Source organism: Thalassophryne amazonica, chromosome 4, assembly GCF_902500255.1.
Source record: "Thalassophryne amazonica chromosome 4, fThaAma1.1, whole genome shotgun sequence".
NCBI classification, from domain to species: Eukaryota; Metazoa; Chordata; class Actinopteri; order Batrachoidiformes; family Batrachoididae; genus Thalassophryne; species Thalassophryne amazonica.
Genome location: NC_047106.1, coordinates 86,729,017 through 86,750,692, shown reverse-complemented (window position 1 = coordinate 86,750,692; position 21,676 = coordinate 86,729,017). Strand labels below are relative to the sequence as shown.

The 21,676-nt window shown below is 42.2% G+C and overlaps 1 protein-coding gene across 2 annotated transcripts in view; it reads right to left on the bottom strand.

The window, feature by feature from the left end:
• zgc:162698 (uncharacterized protein LOC560165 homolog) overlaps nucleotides 1–21,676 on the bottom strand; it is an 85,586-nt gene that overhangs the window by 35,841 nt on the left and 28,069 nt on the right. For both annotated transcript variants that reach the window (XM_034168213.1, XM_034168214.1), the window contains exons 7-11: nucleotides 20,802–20,846; nucleotides 17,697–17,802; nucleotides 16,038–16,099; nucleotides 3,884–4,067; nucleotides 3,677–3,776 (exon numbers count right to left, since the gene is read on the bottom strand). In XM_034168213.1, the coding sequence (XP_034024104.1) occupies nucleotides 3,677–3,776; nucleotides 3,884–4,067; nucleotides 16,038–16,099; nucleotides 17,697–17,802; nucleotides 20,802–20,846 (497 nt within the window). The remainder of the gene's footprint in view (nucleotides 1–3,676; nucleotides 3,777–3,883; nucleotides 4,068–16,037; nucleotides 16,100–17,696; nucleotides 17,803–20,801; nucleotides 20,847–21,676) is intronic.

The window sequence follows — 21,676 nt, the reverse complement described above, 5'->3', positions numbered from 1 at the left end:
TTAGGAACTGTTGTTTGTGAATTCAGCTGCTCGTGTTCAGGCAATATTTTAAGAAGCTCAGTGACATCTGTGGCACATTCATAGAAATATTTCATAAACATACCTTTATAGGTTTAACAGATGCTATACATGCAGAAATCTCTGTTAAAGACTGCTGTGCACATTTACACACAAACGTCCGCAGTTGATATACAATCTTTCCAGTTACTCCTGCTTTCGCTGAACACCATCACATACATATTTTGTCTGGGCTGCAGTCCTTACAGTGACTGCTGCTGGAAAGCACTATTTTCATTTTATGCACCCGACTGGGACCCCACATATGTCATGACACCATACACAATTGTATATTCAATATATGTGTATATGGTGGGCCAGAACAGACAAAGGCAGTGATTAGTCTGCAGTTTCTGTCAAACAAGTTTAAGTACAGAAAGTGCATAACACAAAGAAGATGCTTTCAAATGTCTTGTTTTGTCCACAGCCCAAAGACTGTCACTTTACTGCCTGAGAAAAGTAAAAAAAAAAAAAAAAAAAAAAATCACATTTCAGAAACTGAAATCAGATCATTTGAATATTTCAAAACAAACAAAAAACAATGACTCAACACGGTTAATTGATTGTCAAAATGACATGATGATATTTTTTTGGGTTGTCTTGAATATGACAACTTGATATTAATCAAGGCAACATAACCATAAGTTGTCTTTGGCATTTTTGGTCTTCAGTTGAATCCCAACTTGTCATCTTGTCATTACAAAAACCGAATGACACTTAATGACAGCAGACATTAACATTTATGACACTATGGAGCTAAATCCAAGCCAAAAGTTTTGTCGTCTGAAAATAAAAAAAGATTGAAAAAATACATTTTGAAACTGAAAATTCAATGTTTGTTCTTAAATTTTATAAACATTTAAAAAGTATTATCAAAATAAAAATAAGTGTAAAATATATATTTTTCAGTTTAAATATATTTTTGATTCAGCTCTGTAATTATTTTGATCAAATAATTTATTTTCATTCATATTTCTTTTTTTCACCTTTAGATCTTTTTTTCACTTTCAGATCTTATTTTTTCAGTTTCAAACTTTTGTCCCCGTTCTGGCGTGGGAGGGCGTGGCTTCGATTGAGAGGGGCGTGGAATTGTGAGTGACAGCAGAGCAAACAGTCCTCACATGATGTTGCTTTCAGGAAATGTGGGTACTTTGATAGATAATGACTTAACACTTTCGCTCCACTGTATTGTCTTAGTAAGTCCCTTCGGCTGCTCCCTTGTTTGCACTCGGGGTCGCCACAGCAAATCCATGGTGGATCTGCATGTTGAACTGGCACAGGTTTTACGCCGGATGCCCTTCCTGACGCAACTCCACATTACATGGAGAAATGTGGCAGGGGTGGGATTTGAACCCGGAGCCTTCTGAACTGAAACCAAGCGCATTAACCACTTGGCCACCACCCCTGCTACTGTATTGTCTTGATACCTGTAAATAAAGTGATGTTAAGGACAAAGATGTCTATTACAAGTAATTCTAGACCACACTTGGTCATTTTTGATGTTTAAAAACTGTAAAATATGCAAGATTGTAAAGTTTAACACCTATACCTAAAAACCGATGTGTCCTAAATCCACACAAGACCGCAAACGCAGCGCAGTATCGCCGCATAAAAATGAGGCAGCAGTTACAGTTTACAGGCTGCCAGCAGTTATTGTGCATCAAGCAGTGGAGTGTTACGAGCTTTCTAAGTGACACAGAGAGACCTGCCTCAGCAGATCTGAAGGAAGCTTTAATATGGAAGCTTTAATATGGCCAGAACCAAGCAGACCGCCGGGAAATCCAAATCCAAAGCCGCCCAGAAGAGCGCTCCGGCTACCAGCGGTGTGAAGAAGCCTCACCATTACAGGCCCGGCACCGTGGTGCACTGAGAGAGATCCGCCGCTACCAGAAATCCACCGAGCTGCTGATCCACAAGCTGCCCTTCCAGCAACTGGTGAGAGAAATCACTCAGGATTTCAAGACCGACCTCCGCTTTCAGAGCTGCAGTGTGATGCTCTGCAGGAGGCCGGCGAGGCTAACCTGGTCGGCAGCTTGTGGATCAGCAGCTCGGTGGATTTCTGGTAGCGGTGGATCTCTCTCAGCGCCACGGTGCCGGGCCTGTAACGGTGAGGCTTCTTTACACCGCGGGTAGCCGGAGCGTTCTTCCGGCTTTGGCTTTGGATTTACGGGCGGTCTGCTTGGTTCTGGTCATATTAAGTTTACACTGTGAAACTGCCGGCCACTTTGTTACATCGTCATTAAATTCACTATCCGGTACAACATACGGATCCACTGAACCAACTGCTACACATCGATCACAATAAACAGCTTTATCTCGAGGGTTTAAAGCCTCGTAATAAGCTTTCATTTTCTCTATTTCCTTTCATGCGCCAGCAGAGTAATAATCCACGATGGAGACGGGAGCAGAGTCATTATCTATCAAAGTACCCACGTTTCCTGAAAGCAACATCATGTAAGGACTGTTTGCTCTGCTGTCACTCACAATTCCACGCCCCTCTCAATCGAAGCCACGCCCTCCCACACCTATAATGGGGCCAAAGGTTTGAAACTGAAAAAATAAGATCTGAAAGTGAAAAAAGATCTGAAGGTGAAAAAAGAAATATGAATGAAAATAAATTATTTGATAAAAATAATTACAGGGCTGAATCAAAAAATATTTAAACTGAAAAATATATATCTTACACCTATTTTTATTTTAATAATACTTTTTAAATGATTCTAAAATTCAAGAACAAACATTGAATTTTCAGTTTCAAAATTTATTTTTTCAATCTTTTTTTATTTTCAGATTACAAATCTTTTGGCCTGGATTTAGTTCCATATGACACTGACATAATGTTTATGACACATTCATGACTGTGTCATGTCACTATTATGACGATACCTTCAAGTAAAGTGTTACCATGGTTTCTCTCCATTTCCAAAACTAACTGTGTCCATGAGCTTTTGTTTTAAGGTTTTAAATTGTCAACAGTAACTTGCCTTGGAGTCTTGTAACACATGATGAACATTTTAATTATTTATGGACCTATCAGCATCACTAAACCATGTTTTGTAAAAACTGTGGTTCCTCTCCTTACTAACCCTCAAGCGACTGAGTGGGGTCATTTATGACACCGTGCATATATTTTTGTGTACCATTGTTCTAATTTTAATTGGAAAAATGTTTCCTACCATGAATTTTTCAATTTATTTGTCCTGCATTTGTTCACAGAATTTTGCAAAGATCAGCCGATCTGTGTGGCAACTATAATCCAAACTTCTGTGGGGTCACGTATGACCCCCTGGGAAGATCTATGAGATTTTCGACATAGCTTTAGATGGTATTGTAATTTGTCAAGTCTAATCACTATATGTTTTTGTTTTGCAAGGATGAATGGCCAACAGACCCTAGAATAGCAAAATTTACAGTTGCACAAGCACTGAGACTGATTCTTGATGCCCAGAGTAAAATAAATAAATAACCCCACTTGGTCATATAAGTTGCTAAAACAGCTTGGTCGCTTGAGGGTTAAAGCTATTAGAGGTCAAGACAAGGCCACTGAATATATGTGAAATTAACTTTTGTCAACATCATTAAACTCCACAATTTAGTGGGCTGCGAACACAAGACATACTTAACAATGCCATATCCCAGACTGGCGATGATCACCAACACTCTGGCCAGAGTCCTCTTTACTGCAGAGAGAACCTCAGCAAACATGACCGCCCCCTGGACTGGAAGTGAACACAACTCATCATCTTTAAACATCATATGCAAGCTTAAACCTTACATCATCATGGAGATTCACTTTGAACATTTCCTTTTCCACATATTCACCTACCTGATAAACCATCATATCTCAGGCTCTGGAATTCTGCGTAGTAAACAGCTTTTTCCAACATGCCTAAAAAGATGACTCCCCCGATCCAGAACTGAATCCTCAGGAGATCCCTCCAGTAACATGCTGAAAGAACCAACCACAACACCGCCAACAGCACATACACGATGCACATCACCATGTAGAACTGGAGAAAGAAATGAAGAAGGAAACAGAAAAAGATTTTTAGTGTATTCAAAGATTAACATCATAAATACAGGGTTTTATAAAACCTGACTGTGTCACATGTCTAGCTAATATAACCTCCTGCATTCTACAACCCCTGGCAAAAATTATGGAATCACCGGCCTCAGAGGATGTTCATTTAGTTGTTTAATTTTGTAGAAAAAAAGCAGATCACAGAGATGACACAAAACTAAAGTCATTTCAAATGGCAACTTTCTGGCTTTAAGAAACACTATAAGAAATCAGGAAAAAAAAAATTGTGTCAGTCAGTAACGGTTACTTTTTTAGACCAAGCAGAGGGAAAAAAATATGTAATCACTCAATTCTGAGGAAAAAATTATGGAATCATGAAAAACAAAAGAACGCTCCAACACATCACTAGTATTTTGTTGCACCACCTCTGGCTTTTATAACAGCTTGCAGTCTCTGAGGCATGGACTTAATAAGTGACAAACAGTACTCTTCATCAATCTGGCTCCAACTTTCTCTGATTGCTGTTGCCAGATCAGCTTTGCAGGTTGGAGCCTTGTCATGGACCATTTTCTTCAACTTCCACCAAAGATTTTCAATTGGATTAAGATCCGGACTATTTCATTGTTACTGAAGTCTTTGCAGTTGTGACTTATACTTGCAGCTTGTAGCAGCCGAGTTTGTGGAAGTTGGAGGAGTTGGCGTCTCCACTCCTCACTTCTGACTTACTGAGTATAACCATTGACACTGCACGTTCTCCAGTTTTCCTCTGCACTCTGGAAATATGTGGATTTATTCCTTCAGGAGGATTTATGTGAGTTACTGACTGTTTGCTGGGTGTACACACACCCACCTTAACCTGTTTTGTTCCTGCCAGCAGTACCGGGTCTGACAGCTGGAGCGGTGGCCACCTGGGGATTCGGCACTTGGCGGCTCTGGGGTGTTGCAGGTCTCCGTTAGCGGTGGAACTTCGTGGGTCCCAGCTCTTCTCTGGATAGGCGTCTCCTATCCTCGGGCCTGCCCACGCGTCACGGTTTTGAATTGACTGTCTAAAAGCGTATTTGAGTGGTGCACATTTGCCGAATAAATTGTTATTTATTTGGAATTCCTATTGACCGTTCATTTACACCCCCTGGCGTGGGTCTGTGCATTCACTTTCTCATTCACTTTCTCAACAGGATAACTCAGCCACGTCATGGACTCTGAGGGGCGTTTACCACCAGTTGAACAGCCAATGGAATTGCAAGGTGCGAAGGCTCCACCAGGAGGTGTGTTGGGTGAGATGCAGCACATTCTCACCAACCTCATTGCTCGGTTGGATTTTTTAACCGAGCAGGACGTTCACCTTAGCCGCAGGATGGAGGCTCTCACCGCTCAGGTGGAGGCGCGCGCGTCAGGCGCGGCTGCACACACTCCTCCTGTGGACCTGTCGCTTAACACAGAAAATCCAGTGGTCGTTCAGAGGTCTCCCCCCGTTGCCTGAAGCTTACATTAGCCCCCCGGAAACGTACGGGGGTTGTGTCAAAACGTGCGCGGACTTCTTGATGCAGTGCGCGCTTGTTTTTCGCAACGCCCCATGATGTACGCGTCAGACCACAGCCGGGTGGCTTATGTAATTAATTTGCTTCGGGGCAAGGCACGCGCCTGGGCAACGGCACTCTGGGAGCAGGACTCGCGGCTCCTCTCGACTTATACTGGGTTTATCAGGGAATTTCGACAGGTGTTCAACCATCCTAATAGAGGCGAATCCGCTTCAAATATGCTGCTGTCTATGAGACAGGGACAGCGGAGGGCGTCTGGTTTCTTTTTTGTGGGCAAGAAGGACAGCGGACTCCGTCCATGCATTGATTATAGAGGGCTGAACGAGATCACGGTTTGCAACCGATACCCGTTGCCTCTATTGAATTCAGTGTTTACGCCCCTGCATGGAGCCAAAATGTTCACTAAATTGGATCTCAGAAATGCTTATCACCTGGTTCGGATACAGAAGGGAGACGAATGGAAGACGGCATTTAACACCCCCTTAGGTCACTCTGAGTACCTGGTCATGCCGTTCGGCCTCACTAACGCCCCTGTGACGTTCCAAGCGTTGGTTAATGACGTTCTGCGGGATTTCCTGCACCGATTCGTCTTCGAATATCTAGACGATATCCTTATCTTCTCCGCGGACTCTGAGACCCATGTTAAGCATGTCCGTCAGGTCCTGCAGCGGTTGTTGGAGAACCGGCTGTTTGTGAAGGGCGAGAAGTGTGAGTTCCACTGCACTTCTTTGTCCTTCCTGGGGTTTATCATCATCTCCAACTCCGTCGCACCCGATCCGGCTAAGGTAGCGGCGGTGAGAGATTGGCCCCAACCGGTAAATCGTAGGAAGCTGCAACAGTTCCTAGGGTTCGCCAATTTTTACAGGAGGTTCATTAAGGGCTATAGTCAGGTTGTTGGTCCCCTTACAGCCCTGACCTCCACAAAAGTCCCCTTCACCTGGTCGGATCGGTGCGAAGCCGCATTTAGGGAGTTGAAACACCGGTTTTCGACTGCACCAGTTCTGGTGCAGCCCGATCCTAACCACCAGTTTATTGTTGAAGTGGACGCCTCTGACTCAGGGATAGGAGCCGTGCTGTCCCAGAGCAGGGAGTCTGATAGTGTTCTCCACCCTTGTGCCTATTTCTCCCCGCTGAGCGGAACTATGACATTGGCAATCGGGAACTCCTGGCGGTGAAAGAGGCCCTTGAGGAGTGGAGACATCTGTTGGACATCTGTTGTCCCATTTGTGGTTCTCACTGACCATCGGAACCTGGAATACATCCAGACCACTAAGCGTCTGAACCCCAGACAAGCTCGATGGTCACTGTTCTTCAGACGCTTCAATTTCAAGATAACATACCGCCCCGGGACCAAAAACCTTAGATCTGACGCCCTGTCCCGGGTGCATGAAGAAGAGATTGGAGCGAAGCTGTTGGACCCACCAGACACCATCTTGCCGGACTCCACTGTTGTCGCCGCCCTCACGTGGGACGTGGAGGAAGTGGTCAGGGAGGCCCTGACACGACACCCGCAGCTCCTCAATGTACGTCGGGGGGGTCGGGGGTACCATTATCTGGTAGACTGGGAGGGATACGGCCCAGAAGAACGCTCCTGGGTGAAGAGGAGCTTCATCTTGGATCCCGCCCTCCTGGCGGACTTCTACCAGCGACACCCCGACAAGCCGGGTCGTGCGCCAGGAGGCGCCCATTGAGGGGGGGTCCTGTTGTGTGGGCTGCCAAAGAGGAGGTACTGCTGGCTTACCACCAGAGGATGCCCTGCCTGCTGGCAGGTTGTAGGCACCAGAGGGTGCAGAATAAATTGTGACTTATTTGGAATTCCTATTGACCGTTCATTTACGCCTCCTGGCGTGGGTCTGTGCATTCACTTTCTCAACAATACAAGCCCCTTAGATTATATTTTCCCTCTCTCTCCGTGAAACATTCTTGAATTCTAAAGGGCAGTTGCTTGTTTTTCACTTTATACATTAATTGAGCAGTCTTAAATGCAATCATATCATGGAGTTTTAATATTTTAGATTTAATGAACAATGGATTGGTGTGGTCTCAATAACCTGCATTATGAATTGTTTTTAATGCTGTTTTTTGAAGAATGAATAATGGTTGCAATGTAGTTTTATAATTGTTGCCCCAAAATTCAGCACAGTAAGTCAGGTAGGGTGCAACCAATGAACAATACAGAGTATGTAGAGCAGGTGTCACCAACCATGTTCCTGGAGGGTACCTGTTTTCCATGTCTACCTACTCAAGTCACACCTGATTTTTTAAAAGCGATGTTTTTCCAGCTCTTGATTGGCTGAGCACACCTGATAGAGTTAATTTCCTGGGAGTGGAACAGGGAGAGTTGCTCCTAAGGTTGGTGACCCCTAATGTAGTGCTTTTCAATCAAGAACATTCTTTGCTTTAATACTGTAATACTTGTTGATATGTTCTTTTGAATATGTTGAATATGAGCTTTCCAATTAATTCTTTCATCAATAATGACACCTGTCAACTTATTCTCTTTCACATGTTCTGTTTACCCTTAGTATATTTAACTGAATTTGTATGTCTTTTTTATAATTTCCAAATAACATTATATTAGTTTTAGACAAATTTAATGATAATATCAAACCATCTCTTTAACTTTATCATTTCAGTTGCTAAATCCGATAATAATTATTGCAGATTTTCTCCTGAACAAAACAGGTTTGTGTCATCTGTAAAGAACACTGCTTTAAACACATCCGAAACTTTTTTCTCCTGAACAAAACAGGTTTGTGTCATCTGTAAAGAACACTGCTTTAAACACATCCGAAATTTTTCATAACTCATTGATGTGTAAAATAAATAATTTTAGTCCCAACACAGACTCCTGGGGAAGCCCACAAACAATGTCCAGATATGAAGAACAGTAGTCCCCGAGTTTAACAAACTGTTTCCAATTTTGTAAGTAACTTTTAATCCAGTTCAGAGCTACCCCACTGATCCCATACAGTTCCATCTTTTGAAGTAATATGTTGTGATCAATTGCGTAAAAAGCCTTTCTTAGGTCAATAAATAAACCTATTACTATTTCCCCTCTGTAGCTGCTGCCCCCGCGACCCGACTCCGGATAAAGCGGAAGAAAATGGATGGATGGATGTATTGATCAATACATATATTGACATGTATTGATCTCTTCTATTGAATCGAGCAATGCCAGTGCAGTGGATCTTTTCGCTCTAAAACCATATTGACTTTCATCAAGCAAGTTGTGTCATTCTATAAATTTATCCAGTCTGCTATTGTAAAGCTTTTCCAATATCTTTGCAAATTGTGACAATAGAGACAGGCCTGTAATTAGTAAAAAGATGTTTGCTACCAGAGTTAAATAAAGGTATCACTTTTGACTCTTTCATACCATTTGGAACAATTCCAGTTTGAAATTATTTATTAAAAATTTCAGGAATTATTTGCTTTACTAAGGACAAATGTACATCATTATGATCAGTTGGCTTTTAACTTTTACATGTACTAACTACATTAATAATTTCTCTTTCATCCACTGGGCCAAGAAACATGTGGATTTCTGTCAATTAATTGATGATTTTCCCATGTACTGTGCGGGATTTCAGCTGCCAGATCTGGCCCAACATTAGCACAAAGATTTATGGAAACTATTCACTGCTTGGCTCATATTATATTCATCTATGTTGTTAAAAGTAAAGTATGCCGGGTAATTATTTGATCTGGGTTTATTTGCTATAATACTATTCAGTATTTTCCATGTTTCCTTTATATTGTTTTTATTATCGTTTAGTATTTTTTCAAGGTATGATTTTTTTTTTTACAGTTCCGCATAATAGTTGTTAATTTATTTTTATAGCCCTTATATTTAATCTCTGTCTCTCTTGATTTACTTTTAATGAATCCTCTCTCTAGAGTATATTTTTGTTCTTACAAGCCTTTTGAAGACCTTTTGTTATCCATGGGTAAGCTTTATATTTATTATTTTTACTATACTGTATAATTGGACAATTTTTGTTGTATATATTGAGAAATATGCTTTTGAATTCGGAATACGCTAAATCAGGATCTTGCTTTTCATAAATGGGATTCCAAACCTGTAAAAGTAAAGCATTTTTAAGGTAGTAATAGCTTCTTCAGACTGCAGGCGTTTACAATACTGTATTTTCTCAGTACATTTTTTTATTTAAATTTAGATCAGTTACTATAAAAATTGGCAAATGGTCACTAATATCATTGATTAATAAGCCACTTAATGTTTTGGTATCGTTATCATTTGTAAGTACATTATCAATGAGAGTAGCTGAATGTGAAGTTATTCTTGAAGGCCTAGTGAGTTTTGGATATAAATTTAAACTGTACATGGTATTAATGAAATGTCACTTTATGTTGATACAGGTTTAACAGATCAGTATTTATATCTCTACAGACAAATACTCATTTATCACATATCTTTGAAAAAAAAACTTCTCTGTCGAATTTTAAAACACTTCAATTTTAGAGCAAGGAGCTCTATATATGCAGCTAATAATTATATTTTTACCTTTTTCCATACATATTTCAATTGTGATGCATTCCAGAAGATTTTCCACAGCCATTGTCTCCCCCTCAAACTGCCACCTTAACGCGGTGGGGGAGTTTGCGTACCCAGATGATCCTAGGAGCTATGTTTTCGGGGGCTTCGTGCCCCTGGTAGGGTCTGCCATGGCAAACAGGTCCTAGGGGATGGGTCAGACTAAGGGCAGTTCAGAAGCTACCATGACCAGTATAATATCAAGGACCGAGACGTCGCCCAGTACAGCGGAGCCGGGGGCCCCACCCTGGAGTCAGGTCCAGGGTTGGGGCTCGCGCGCGAGCGCCTGGTGGTCAGGCCTTAGCCCACAGGGCCTGGCCGGGCCCAGCCCGAAAGAACAACATGGGCCCGCCCTCCGGTGAGTTCACCACCTGCAGAGGGGGCCATGGGGGTCGGGTGCAGAGAGGACTGGGTAGCGGTCGAGGGTGGGTGGCCCAGCGGCCCGGTCCGCGCTCACAGCCTCTGGCTGTCGGGACGTGGAATGTTACCTTGCTGGGGGGAAGGAGCCTGAGCTTGTGAGGGAGGTTGAGAGGTAAAGACTAGAGATAGTCGGGCTCACCTTCACACACAGCTTGGGCTCTGGTACCCAACTCCTGGAGAGGGGCTGGGCGCTCTCTCCATGGGGAGAGGCGGCGGGCAGGGGTAGCAATGCTCATTGCTCCCCAGCTCAGTCGCCATGTGTTGGAGTTCACCCCAGTGAAGGAGAGGGTCGCGTCCCTACGCCTTCGGATTGGGGACAGGTCTCTCACTGTTGTCTCGGCCTATGGGCCGAGTGGCAGTGCAGAGTACCCGACCTTCTTGGAGTCCCTGGGAGGGGTACTAGATATTGCCCCGACTGGGGACTCCATTGTTCTCCTGGGGGACTTCAATGCCCACGTGGGAGTTGACAGTGAGACCTGGAGGGGGGGGTGCTCGGGAAGCACGGCCTCCCTGATCTGAACCCGAGTGGTGTTCAGTTGTTGGATTCTGTGCTAGCCACAGTTTGTCCATCACGAACACCATGTTCGAGCACAAGGGTGTTCATAAGTGCACGTGGCACCAGGACACCCTGAGCCAGAGGTCGATGATCGACTTTGTAGTTGTATCATCTGACCTTCGGCCACGTGTCTCGGACACTCGGGTGAAGAGAGGGTCTGAGCTGTCGACCGATCACCACCTGGTGGTGAGTTGGATCCGCTGGGAGGGGAGGGAGCCGGTCAGACCTGGCAGGCCCAAACATATCGTGGGGGTCTGGGGACAGTGCCTCTGGATTAGCAGACCAGGGTGATGGTCCCTCTGTTTAAGAAGGGGGACCGGAGGGTGTGTTCCAACTACAGGAGGATCACACTCCTCAGCCTCCATGGTAAGGTCTATCCCAGAGTACTGGAGAGGAGAATTCGACAGATAGTCGAACCTCGGATTCAGGAGGAGCAGTGTGGTTTTCATCCTGGTCGTGGCACACTGGACCAGCTCTACACCCATTATCGGGTGCTCGAGGGTTCATGGGAGTTCGCCCAACCAGTTCACATGTGTTTTGTAGATCTGGAGAAGGCGTTTGACCGTGTACCTCGAGGCGCCCTGTGGGGGTGCACTGGGAGTACGGGGTCCGGGGTCCTTTGTTAAATGCTATCCGGCCCCTGTACAACCGCAGCAGGAGCTTGGTTCGCATTGCCGGTAGTAAGTCAAGCCTGTTTCCAGTGCACGTCAGCCTCCACCATGGCTGCCCTTTGTTACCGGTTCTGTTCATTACCTTTATGGACAGAATTTGTAGGCACAGTCAGGATGAAGAGGGAGTCAGGTTTGGGAACCACAGAATCTCATCTCTGCTGTTTGCGGATGATGTGGTTCTGTTGGCTTCAGCGTGCACTGGAGCGGTTTGCAGCTGAGTGTGAAGCGTCCGGGATGAAAACCAGCACCTCCAAATCCGAGGCCATGGTTCTCGACCGGAAAAAGGTGCTTTGCCCTCTTCAGGTCGGTGGAGTGTCCTTGCCTCAAGTGGAGGAGTTTAAGTATCTCGGGGTCTTGTTCACGAGAGAGGGACAGATGGAGCGTGAGATCGACAGACGGATCGGTGCAGCATCTGCAGTGATGCAGTCGCTGTATCGGACCGTCGTGGTGAAGAGAGAATTGTGCAGGGAGGCAAAGCTCTCGATTTACCGATCGATCTGCGTTCCGACCCTCACCTATGGTCATGAGATTTGGCTCATGACCGAAAGAACAAGACTGCGAGTATAAGCAGCTGAGAGGAGTTTCCTCCGCAGGGTGGCTGGGCGCTCCCTTAGAGATAGGGTGAGTAGTTCGGTCACTCGGGAGGAGCTCGGAGTCGAACTGCTGTCCTCCACGTCGAAAGGAGGCAGCTGTCTTGCAGCTGGCTTAGGAACGCCTCAGGGTTCCCCAGAGGAGCAGGGGGAGGTGTGTGTGGATCGGGAGGTCTGGGCGGCTTTGCTTGAGCTGCTGCTCCTGCGACCCGACCTCAGATGAAGTGGAAGAAAATGGATGGATATATGGATGGATTGTCATTTGATGTTTAATTTTGTAGTTAAGCCTTTTGTCAACATACAATGCCACTCCTCCTCCTCTATTTTGTCTATTCAGATGATTGAATTCATAACCCTCCAATTCGTAGTTTGTATCATCAACCTCTGCAAGCCAAGTTTCCATTATAGCAATTATACTAAAAGGTTTACAAAATTATTTTAAATAATCTTTGATACTCCCCAAATTTTTGTACAGACTCCTACTGTTAAAGTGGATTATTGATAATTTCCCATCACTTGTAATGCAGTTGTTGTATTGTTCCTCTGTATAATACTGAGTTATTATTTATGAAGGAATAGAAATGATTGTCCGGATCTATCTTATATTCCAGATCCTGTATACAATGCTCAATATACTGAAAAGGTTGTAATTCTAAACTCTCATAACCATGTATCATCTCAGTTATACAGCGAGTAAATTTCAAAGACTTAGTTAGGCTACTAATAAATAGTGATGTGGTTGTTTGTTTCGATTCCCTGCCCTGTACGTGTTTTAGCACACTGATTTTTTAAAATTTCATTTATATAGCGCCAAATCACAACAAAGCTGCGTCAAGGCGCTTCACACAAGTAAAGTTTAACCTTATCAACCCCCAGAGCAAGCACACAGGCAACAGTGTTAAGGAAAAACTCCGTCTGATGATTTGAGGAAGAAACCTCAAGCAGACCAGACTCAAAGGGGTGACCCTCTGCTTGGGCCAGGAATAGCTACTATTGCATATTCACAAAGACAAACAGGCAAAATGGACCACATGCATTATTTTACATTTTTAAATTTGAGTGCAATTGTGTTTGCACACACATCAACACACACAAACTTTTAGTAAATCAGGCCCAGAATCTGGTGTCATACTGAGCTGAGCTCACCTCTCTTTCCCATATTCTGCCAGTTTTGGACAATGCGTGTGAAATGGAAAAAACGGCGCTGCACCATTATAGTCTCATCACAGCACACTCCATCATCGAAATGTGCCCCTGTGAATAAAATATAACAGCATATAACGGCAGCCAGCATCCTTATTGTTGCGCTGGTGCCACCTTCTCCATCAGCCCGTTATAGCAATATTAAATCCTCTCAATGAGTTCAGAGTCTTTCAAATATTTTAAAAGCCAACACTTTTCCCTCCCACTTGACCTTATGACTAAAATACTTCCAACAGAAACTTCTTTCAGGCCTATTCTTCTAAATTCTGAGAGAAGCTCTTTCTCTGGAATATTTATTCCAATACATGACAACATGCTGCACTGACTCTGGCTCTTGACATTCCAAACATAGTCCATCCTGATGCTTTCCTAGGAGGAAGATAGTACTGTTCAAGAAAGTATGACCAATTCTCAATCTAGCAATAGTGACTTCATCCTTTCTTTTTCACCCTTTTCTCCTACAATTATTTACTGAATGTGTCACATTATTAGCTATTGAAAATAAATGCCTACACTTCGGCTCCTGCTCCCATCATTTTTGCCATTGTAAGTTCATTTCTCTCCAGACAATACAGTTGCCCTCTGCTTTGGAAAGATTGATACTGATGTCTATGTTTTCATTTGTCACAGCTTTTTTGGTCAATCTATCCACCTTCTCATTTGCTGGGATACCTATATGTGCTGGAACCCATATCAATATTACCTAAACCCCTTTCCTTGCCACATCCCCAATCACCAAAAGAATGCTGTAAATAAGGTCTTGCCGACTCCTGGATGGACCCGTCCAAATACTATTGATAGATGACACAGAGTCAATTCAATGTGAACTGCTTGCACTGTATTTTAATAAACGTATTTAAGTAATATCACTGTGTGTGACGTTACTGTCTGAGCATTCTTTAATCAAATATGTGATAGAAATGTACATGTAACTGTTTTAGTTTCAATAAATGTTGTGAGCTCATGACTTGGGTGCTATTGTGAGCTTGAGTACCTGACTGCCCAATATATTGGAAACATGCCAAAAATGCACCGCCACGGGTGCTAACCGACAACAGCACCGCTATACTAAAAATTTCTGGGTAGAAACCTCACCTTTGTTTGTGTCTATAGACTGAAGACAAAAAGACAATAAAATGAACAAATGAAGATGTTTCCCCGAAAAATGATCTGGCACAGAATACCGAATGACTTTTGGTTTTTCGGTACAGTTACTGCCTACAGCTAGCGGTGCAAAGGCTCACAGTTGCTCCTTACGGCTCTCCTCTCCCTGTGTGGAACACATATGATCTACACATTAATTACAAAGATTACGTAATAGTTTGAAACACAGATTTGTTGCCAGTGACTTGTTTTTAAAGAAATAACTGTGTAAACCTCTATGCAGATGTCAGTGAAATCAAACTGTGAGCTGTTTGTGTCCAGAGAGAAAAACTGCATGTTCATGTGAACGGAGTGTGATAAATGTAGACAGTCTGCCACCTTGTGCTGCTCATGCTCCATTAAAAGAAGAAGGGGCTTTGTCATCATTGTACACACACACAAACACACACAACAAAATTTGTCCTTTGCATTTAATTAATCCTAATTATAGTTAAACACAATACAACCACTAGGAGCAGTGTGCAGCCACAGTCCCGTCCAGGGACCAGGTCCAGACATAGAGAGGCTACCATGGTCAGGAACAGAGAAAGGAGCAGACCCTAAATAAGTATGTTTTTGATAGTGGAGGACACTGGAGTGTCCAGAGAAAACCCACGCAGATATGGGGAGAACATGCAAACTCCACACAGAAAGGACCAGGGGGGAATGACCCCACGACCTTCTTGCTGTGAGGCAACAATGCTAACCACCAAGCTACCCGCCATTAGAGACAGCCTATGAAGTCAGACACACGTCATGCTCAAGCACAGCAATAATTACTGAGCAATATCAGTAAGATGAGGGTGAAATGTGCACACTACTCTCATTGGCATTTATCCTGAAAGTGCTACCAAAAAAAGTTGTTTTTGCTATTATTATCATCATCATCATACCAAACAAAACAGACATCCTCAGTTTTTTGAAAAATAATTTGAAGTTATAAACTCAGGTCTATTTCTTTCTTATTTAAATACTTCTAACATTGACAAAGGCTATTTTTTACTAACTAGTACTGAACAAACTGTATTTTAACATTATTTTAACACATGGCATCTTGTTTCATTGTTTTGTAATTTATTTTTTTTTAACAATGGAAAACAAAGGTATATTTGTCTTCACCTTTTTTTAAATCCATTCTCAATAATGCATGACAGCCCTAACTACAGCCATAATTTTGTAGATTTTGTATTCAGTGGGCTACCTTTATGTTATTCATCCACTGTGACCCAGTTTAGTTAAAAATCCAGTCATATTGCAAATATGTGTGTGTGTGTGTTTACCATCATGAGAGGCCATTCAGAGGCCGATATGTAGTCGTGAGGACCAGTCATCCTGATCTGCACTGTAAAAACAAGCACACTGTTAGATCAGTTGGTCATTAGTCAGTCCGTCCAGAAAACTGCAATGCCAGGATTTTAATTAAACAAATAATTCAATCAATATTTCTATATATCACTCTATATAGAGACATAACCATCTATTTATATATGTACATGTACATTAGTTGAATTCTTTGTTGAGTTAATTGCTGAAATCCTGGCATCACACATTTCTGGGACATTAGTTTTGGACATTCTGATGTGTGACATGACACAAACTTGTGCTATGAGCAAAGTTACATCCAAATGTCTCAGAAGACCACAGCTGCTAACATCACAAACTGAGATACTGCCATTAGGTCAAAACATACAGTGGCTCAGACAGTAATCATGTCAACTCTTAATCGGTTATCAGGTGTACAAAAGTGTCTCCTACTACTGTGAAATGGTACGAGCTTTCAAGCATAAAGTCTATATAATATACACTGAAGAAACCCTCGTCACCCACAGGTTTCCCAAAGAGTGGGTTTGAAGCTCAAGTGGGGTGGTCCAAAATGTCGCCATCTTGGCAGTGTCTGATTCCACCTAACTTCCAGCCAACCCATAAAGAGGTGGAATGTGGGTAAGACCAGATTAACCTGTTCAGAATGAATGAAGCCTGAACATATTCTGCCCTCCCAACATGGATTTACCAAACAGGCTAAAGCTAACAGGGTAACCTTGGGTTAGGCGTTTTGTTCATGCATATTTTTTATACTGAGCATGGTTATCAGAACAAGCTGATGTATTAAAAGTCATGGTATTAAAAATTATGACTGGCATACTGCCTCAGTAACCATGGAGTAAGAGTGGAGACAACCTGACCAAGTTCTCAATACCTGCTAATTAATGCCAACAGTGTGAACATACAAACTAAATAATACTTAAATGTCACTGGAAATGCTGGAGCAGACTTCTTAGATGCTCTGTAAGTACAACTAACTCTGCATCAATCAATATTATCTCTGATGTTTGTAATAAAATGCTCAGAAAGGACTAACACAGTCGAGTGCCATTTAAGGAACTGCAAGAATTGGCACTTTGGACTGGTTTCCTTTTTCAGCAACAGAGGTTGGGGCTTGCTTTCCATTCATGTCTTAATCTTTCAATGTAAGATAAAAACTGAGGAGAAAAAACATCTACAGTTCAAATCGTTATTACACTCAAAATCTAATGAGCTATGCTTGAACATGTCTTTAAAAAAATAAATAAATAAATAACAAAAATGTCCCTAATTTTTAAGGTTGTGTCACAGAGAATCAATAGCAAAAAACAGAAGGGATGAGGTTCAAATACAACAGGTTTGTTTCATTTGTAGAAGTCTTAACCCCCTTTCACACTGGGCCTGCTTACAGCTGCATTGTGCTGCGTATCAATTACCCAAGAATGGCTGCATAAATTAAGGGGGGGGGGGGGGGCTGACCTCTGAATACTTTCTGTGCTGGATCACCCCACAATAAAAACAGGAAATCACTAAGCCTGTGCATGTGTGTGGCACGTAGAGCTCAGTGCAAAATGGTTTGGCAGACATGTACAGTCAATTCTCTTGGCTATATGTGCTGATGCATGGTGTGTACTCACATTGCATGCTCCACGTTGTAGGTGTGGGAGCTGGCTTCTCTATGATGGATAGGATGAAAATGTACGGTCCATCCTCCCAGCTACGTGCTACTGTATCAAAGTGAGCCTGAGCAACAGGACAAAAGAACAGTCACACCAGCTTTGGAAAAGCTTAGCCATTTACCCTGTACAATGCACAGGTGAACAGTCCCATCCATCTTTTCAAGTTTGTTAATGCATTAACTCAAAAATATTCAATGCTATAATTTTATACATCTTGTAATTAAAAGGGCAAATAATAGAAACTGATTAAAATTTGGTCAATTTTGAGACTGCACATCAAAGCAAAAAGCAACTTGATGGATGGATGATAGAAATTAGGCATGAGTGCAGCTGAAACTACACTCAACAAAAATATAAACGCAACACTTTTGGTTTTGCTCCCATTTTGTATGAGATGAACTCAAAGATCTAAAACTTTTTCCACATACACAATATCACCATTTCTCTCAAATACTGTTCACAAACCAGTCTAAATCTGTGATAGTGAGCACTTCTCCTTTGCTGAGTTAATCCATCCCACCTCACAGGTGTGCCATACCAAGATGCTGATTAGACACCATGATTTAGTGCACAGGTGTGCCTTAGACTGCCCACAATAAAAGGCCACTCTGAAAGGTGCAGTTTTATCACACAGCACAATGCCACAGATGTCACAAGATTTGAGGGAGCGTGCAATTGGCATGCTGACAGCAGGAATGTCAACCAGAGCTGTTGCTCGTGTATTGAATGTTCATTTCTCTACCATAAGCCGTCTCCAAAGTCGTTTCAGAGAATTTGGCAGTACATCCAACCAGCCTCACAACCGCAGACCACGTGTAACCACACCAGCCCAGGACCTCCACATCCAGCATGTTCACCTCCAAGATCGTCTGAGACCAGCCACTCGGACAGCTGCTGAAACAATCAAACCGATTGTTTCAGCATAACCAAAGAATTTCTGCACAAACTGTCAGAAACCGTCTCAAGGAAGCTCATCTGCATGCTCGTCATCCTCATCGGGGTCTCGACCTGACTCCAGTTCATCATCGTAACCGACTTGAGTGGGCAAATGCTCACATTCGCTGGCGTTTGGCACGTTGGAGAGGTGTTCTCTTCACAGATGATGCGAAGGAGATGTGTTGCACTGCATGAGGCAAATTGTGGTCACACCAGATACTGACTGGTATCCCCCCCCAATAAAACAAAACTGCACCTTTCAGAGTGGCCTTTTATTGTGGGCAGTCTAAGGCACACCTGTGCACTAATCATGGTGTCTAATCAGCATCTTGGTATGGCACACCTGTGAGGTGGGATGGATTATCTCAGCAAAGGAAAAGTGCTCACTATCACAGATTTCGACTGGTTTGTGAACAATATTTGAGGGAAATGGTGATATTGTGTATGTGGAAAAGGTTTTAGATCTTTGAGTTCATCTCATACAAAATGGGAGCAAAACCAAAAGTGTTGCATTTATATTTTTGTTGAGTATACATGCAACTTGAAATGAGAATGCGTGTCACTTTTTCATTTCCACAGCCTTGGTGTGATTCTTAAGTAGAATGTAGTTTGAAATGAACTTGTTTGTCTTGTTTGAACTTGTTATGAACTTGTTTTTTCATTTCCAAGGCCAACATCTGGTGGCCACCAAAGCCACGGCTGCTGGTGTCAAAATCATTCTGAAATATTTAAGCTAATCCATATGGGCAGAGAGAGGGAGCAGAGAGGAGTCTGAAATCATGACATCTACAACTTTAGCTTCTTCACAGAGCCAGAAAGACAAAACGTCTCAGGCCAAATCCGGAGCAAAATCTGTGTCTCTGTTTTTCCACCATGAAGTCCAGTATGTTCCATTATGTGCACAAAATGCTCATTTTTAGGTAGCTTAATCACCTTTGTGTTTATTTCAATTTGTTTTCTTAACTTGGTGACAATTTCAATTATTCTAGTGGACTTTGCAAAAACGACAACATTGTAAACTCCATTAATACATAAAGAGTGCAAAGATATCACATACAAATGTAAATGATTTGTTAACAGTAATGAAACAAAAAGATGTCACTTCCCAAGAGAGGTTTCCAGGCACCTCCAACTGGAAGGAGGCCACAGGGTAGACCCAAGAGGGATTATATTTCCCAGGTGGCATGGTAATACCTCAGGATCAGACAGGAAGCCTTACAACAAAACATCAACCTAGCCTTGTGTTCAAATCATTTTATCATAGTTGGAACTTGTAATTTCCAAATTTAAACATATTATCAGCACCGCAACAGCACTTCGGTATAACAGCGACATGGATTAAATTAATTACCAAAGCACAATATTGCTAAAAACAATGGAAACTTTTTAGATAATATTTGATGATCACGGTGCTCCATCCCTAAACACCAAGCTCCACATTTTAAATACCAACATAAAGTCAGTGCTGATCTATGGCTCAAACACTCAGAGCACAACAGAAGCTACATGTACCTAACAGAGTAGCGAGCACCACCAAAATGTGTTGAAAAATCATCTGACAAACACACTGACTAAACATTACAAATGAAGGTCTGTGGGGAGGAACAAACCAAGATACAAGACAATGGGGAACAGAATTTCCTTATTGCAGACAAATGTCAACAGTCAGTCATGAAGATGGGACCCACAGGGCAAATAAAGCATATCTGGCCCAGAAACCAGTCAAAGTGTCCAGTTACACGTGGTGCAAATCGAGAAGGCAGCCAAGTACAAATTAGTGTAATAGAAGACCTGAGTAAAGGTTATAGGTCACAGCAGTGTAACACACTCCCCTCAATCCAAACCTTATCAACCAAGTCAGATGACCATTTGATTAAGAACTAGTTTCTCCAGGCTCCTGACTGAATGAACACCAGATAACAAAAACATATCAGTTTTAAATCTTAGAAACAGTCAAAGATCACGTAATTCAAATGGAAATTAAAAACACCCAAACACACACCTTTCATTTTCCCACAAAATGGTCAGGTTTCTCCCAAAGTGTCAGCTTGTAATATCAGACAGAACACTGCAATTGTGATGGCAGAACAATTTCCTGGTTACAAGCTACATATCAGATGGACTGACCTTTGTACTATTTCCAGAAGCATCCCCATTGTCCCTTGAAGCAGACTGAGAAAGAGGGGGGGAAAAATTATTTAATAATTATATTTTAATAACAGTAAACACAATTGAATAGCGTCAAAACTAATGAAAATATGCTCTAAATATTTCATCATTTTTAATATATATTTAAGGAAAATGGGTGAACACATCTGACCTTAAAAATATATATTAAAAAAAATTTTGGTTGTTTCCCGCAATTTGTAAAAAAAAAAAAAAAAAATCTGGTTGCATACAATACACATCAACAATAACATTTATTTATCTGGCACTTTCAATTACAATTTGAATTGCAGTATTATCAAGAATCATCACTTTTTCTGTGTTGCTTCATTATTTGTTTTCAATGACATTTATAACTTTATACATAATTAGTTTCTTTAATGAAAATCATTGTTCCCTGTGTGAGGTCCAATCAGGACATGTGCTCCTGCATGTTACAAAAACACTATATGTCATACCAGGCTAATATTTCATAATGTGCAAGATACGCAGCAGATGAAGCACTGAGAAGTATATTAGATTACAAGATCATTCTGAGATTGAGGACAGTTTTAGAGATGAAGAAGATCACAGTAAGAAAGGTTGTACCATCTTACAATGATGTTCAGGTCAACATGGCTGGAAGAGGTAGAGCTGCACGATACACAGGAAGAGAAGTGCTCAGGATTATTTTAGAGGAAAATGTTGATTCAGAGTTTGAAGACAGACATTTCCAGAGATGAAGAAGATTACTTTTCAGAACAGCCTGACTTCAGTAACACAGAGGTTGTGCCACCTCAGAATTATGAAAATCAAGTTCAGGCCCCTCATCAAACAAGAATGGGCCAAGGTGATGG